Below are 3991 nucleotides of genomic sequence, written 5' to 3'. Positions count from 1 at the left end.
TGGTGGTGATAGGGAGTACAGGGTTGTTGGGGGACGAATTACTCGACATGTCACTAGTACGTATACTAGAAGGTAGGACAACATCAGGCTTGGTATTTTGAATGTGAATAGGTGGTCACGTTTTAACTCTTCTGATAATTTTTTAATTCGTGAGACAGTGCTTAAGTTTCTTAAAGTGGATATATTATGTGTATGTGAAACATTTTTAAAAGGAAACGATAAATTAAATATTCCCGGTTTTGATTGGTTTGGTCGAAACAGGACAGATGTGCATAGAAACGCGAAGAGAGGTTCAGGAGGGGTTGGAATATTGGTGAATTCTGAGATACTTGGACTATATGATGCTACTGTATTGGATGATTCTAAAGAAGACATTTTGTGGTTAAAACTATCGCATAAAACTCTTCGTAATAGTGACCTGTGTATTTGTGCCTGTTACGTTCCGCCTTCGAACTCTACTCGAGCAGGGGACGTAGACACTTTTTTTAATGATCTATTGCAACAAGTTTACTGTTTTCAAAATGAAGGAATACTATATATGGCGGGTGATTTTAATGCACGATGTGGTGACGAACAGGATTTTATTGCTGGGATGGATGATATACCAGGCAGAGACATAATTGATACTACAAGTAACCTTTATGGAGATAAACTTATTGACTTTTTGACAAGCTGAAATTTATGTATGCTAAATGGGAGAGTATATGGTGAGCATGGTTCCAATAATTTTACGTGTGTGTCTAAACGAGGAAAATCTGTGGTTGATTATGCTATTACAACTCATGAACAATTATCAAACTGTAAATCGTTGTAATGTTATGCTAATATTCATTTGAGAGAATCGATACAAGTGAAATTATGATCAAATTGAAATAATACAAATTAATTGTTGTCATGTGTGAACTCATTTAGACCAAGTTCAAGAGTTCAATATGTTGATAAAAAACTATTAAAAAAGTAAATGTAATGGTTGTAACATATTGGATAGAATTAATTCCTTTTGATCGTGGTCATTCAATATTTTATATATATGATTGACCACCAAGATAATTCAACACTTGTTTCATTAAAAATATTAATTGGTTTTCTCAAATGAGTATAAATATGAGTGGAATAATAGAGTTCGAGAGTTCCAGTATTTTCCATCGTACATCTCGTATGTGTATTTAACTAACTAGTTAAATAGATTGAATAAAATAGTTGTTAATTATAAAGTCTTAATATATACGGGCGCTAGAGTGGAGCCAAAGACCAGGATTTTTTTGTTCACTAACAAGAAAACCTTACAAAGCGGTCGTCTACAATACACAACGTGAAGTCAATGCCGTATTGCCACCAACTATTGAAGTCCACTATAATTGAATCAACTACTGAAGTCAACCACCTGTTGAAGACAACACCAGCCTAGAACTAAGGAAAAACTCCACAGACAAACCTACGTTACCAACCAGTAAGTACCTCTTTAGTAGCCTTTTCGTTCCTAACACGTTTGACCAATACTTAATAAAATTAAGATATTAAGATACATTATACTTGTTTTTAAGGTTAAATTATTCTCTCTCTCATCACCTAATTAAGTTCCCCTTAACTCGTTTACTTTCAAAATGCCTGGTAGTGAAGTTGTACCCGTCGAAATATTAGCTGAGAATTTTTACAAACTCCAGTTAGAGCTTCGTGCCCAGTCCCTTCCAAATTATTTGAGACCTTTTTCCGGCGAGGGAAATCATAAATTTTCGGACTGGATACGAGACCTTGAACGTGTAGGTTTGCTTTGTCAAGCTGATGATGAACGACTACGTAATTTTTGTCTTATGTCGGTTACTGGCCCAGCCGCTAATTATGTTATACGCTACATCAAAAGCAACCCTACTTGTTCTTGGCGCCACAGGTCATTCTTAAAGATGTTTTCATGGACGGGCTGCGAGAGCATTTTATTATTCGCAAGTTAATTCGCGACAAACCTTTGACGCTAGAGGACGCAGTCAAGTCGGCTCTAGTCGAGCAACAAACGGCTCGTACCTATAATTTGTTACGGACCGAGCGCACTGAGGAACCAATGGAAGTAGACACCATTGCGCAAGTCAATCATCTTAGCAATAAAGTAGATAAGCTTATTGCTGATATTCATAGAATGCCGAATCATTCACCATCCAGTTCTCGCAATTCACGTCCCCCATCGAACCAACGGCCTAATCCAATACCTCACCGGTCACGCCCCAATGATCCGCCGCGCTCTCATGATTATTCTCGTTCTTATCATAAACCAATGACTCATAACCAGTTTCACGGTCGTTCGGATTTGCATCATTCCCGCGCGTATCTTCAAGGTTATTATCGTTCACACACACCACGGTCTTTTCAAAATACACCGCGGTCTAATCAGTATCAGTTTACACAAGACGGCAGGCCCATTTGTTTTAATTGCCACACGCCCGGACATACGCGCCACGCTTGTCGAAAACAAGCCCATTCAAAAAACCGGTAGCCCCCAGGTGTGTTGAAAAAGGTTCTGATCACCTGGGTCAACAAACTTTTGTCCATAATATCGACAATTCTAAACACAATTCAACTAATTCTTATGTCCTTGTCTATATTTCTGATGTTTATACACATTCACTTCTTGACAGTGGTTCGGAAATATCTCTAATAGATTTGAAATTTTTTCAGCGATTGCCAGAAACTCATATTTCACATTATACAACTGATCAATCACAGTTACACCGTTTAGTTGGCGTCACAGGCAATCCGCTCAACGTTCACGGTAAAGCTGTTATCACGTTTAAGTTGGCTAAACGATCTATTCAATTTGCTTTTAATATTGTTGACCGTCTAGGCAAAAATCTTATAATCGGTAGCGATTTCTTTAAATCATTTGGTTCTGACAATCGAAATATATGTGAAGCTTATTCCAGTTTTGTAGATATTATCGAAATTGAACTGAAGCAACGAGTGCCACAACTAAAGACATCATCGTGTTCATCAAGAAAGGGGAAAAGCTTACACAAACCTCACTGGAATGACGAACTTTCAAAACTATGGAAATCAGTCTGTGACAAGGAAAAGGCTTGGATCAAGTGTAACGAACACTGTTCTAAAAGAAAACTGCACAAGGAATTCTGTGATGTAAGAGACATTTTTGATAAAACAAACCGTAGGTTTAAGAGACTGCATCAATCACATGAACAGGATCGATTACTGAACCTTTACGAATCAGCCAATAAACAAGATTTTTGGAAACAATTTGGAAAAATTGGAATCGCTAATGACCGGAAAAGTTCAATACCAATGAAAGAAGAAACGGACAGTGGATTCTCGAGTGACCCGGGAGATGTATTACAGCGTTGGAAACATACTTTCATAATTTATTGAACAATCCCTTAAGTAGTGAATTCGATGACATACATTTAGATTTTATCAAAACCGGAAGTCACACATTCCCGAGTGTAAACTGTGATTCACTAAACCGCGATATAACTGAAGAGGAAGTGCTCAAGTCAGTGTACAAGACTAAGTTAGGGAAAGCAGCCGGAATTGACTCTATCATTAGTGAGTGTATACGTAACGATACTTGTGTAAAACTGCTATATAAGATCATAAACTTATGTTTCCAAACCGGAGAAGTTCCTAAAATGTGGTTAAAAGGTATTATCACACCTATCCCCAAGACTGACGGTGGTAACAAATGGGACCCCCTGTCGTATAGAGGAATTACCCTTTTATCAGTCGCGTGTAAAGTGTATGCAACTATACTTAACTCAAGACTGTCAGAATGGCTGGAAGATAAGGGAACTTTAGCACAAGAACAAAATGGATTTCGTAAAGGCAAAAACTGTATTGACCATCTTTATATATTGAACAATATTATTAGAAACGGGAAGTCATCCAAACAGCAAACTTTTGCCTGTTTTGTGGACGTAAAAAAAGCCTTTGACACTTTAAACAGGGACTGTTTGATGTTTAAACTGAACTCTGGGACTGTTTGATGTTTAAA

The 3991-nt window shown here is 37.5% G+C and overlaps 1 protein-coding gene across 1 annotated transcript; it reads left to right on the top strand.

The window, feature by feature from the left end:
* Positions 1–1604: 1604 nt before the first annotated feature.
* On the top strand, positions 1605–3369 carry LOTGIDRAFT_172050 (hypothetical protein; the record flags this gene model as incomplete). Its single annotated transcript, XM_009048631.1, has 2 exons — positions 1605–1760; positions 2668–3369. The coding sequence occupies 2 exons, from the start codon at positions 1605–1607 to the stop codon at positions 3367–3369; spliced, it is 858 nt and encodes a 285-aa protein (XP_009046879.1).
* Positions 3370–3991: the final 622 nt, after the last annotated feature.

Source organism: Lottia gigantea, assembly GCF_000327385.1.
Source record: "Lottia gigantea unplaced genomic scaffold LOTGIsca_126, whole genome shotgun sequence".
Lineage (NCBI taxonomy): Eukaryota > Metazoa > Mollusca > Gastropoda > Lottiidae > Lottia > Lottia gigantea.
The sequence above is the reverse complement of the archived record's forward strand: the minus strand, read 5'-3'. Positions and strand labels throughout refer to the sequence as shown.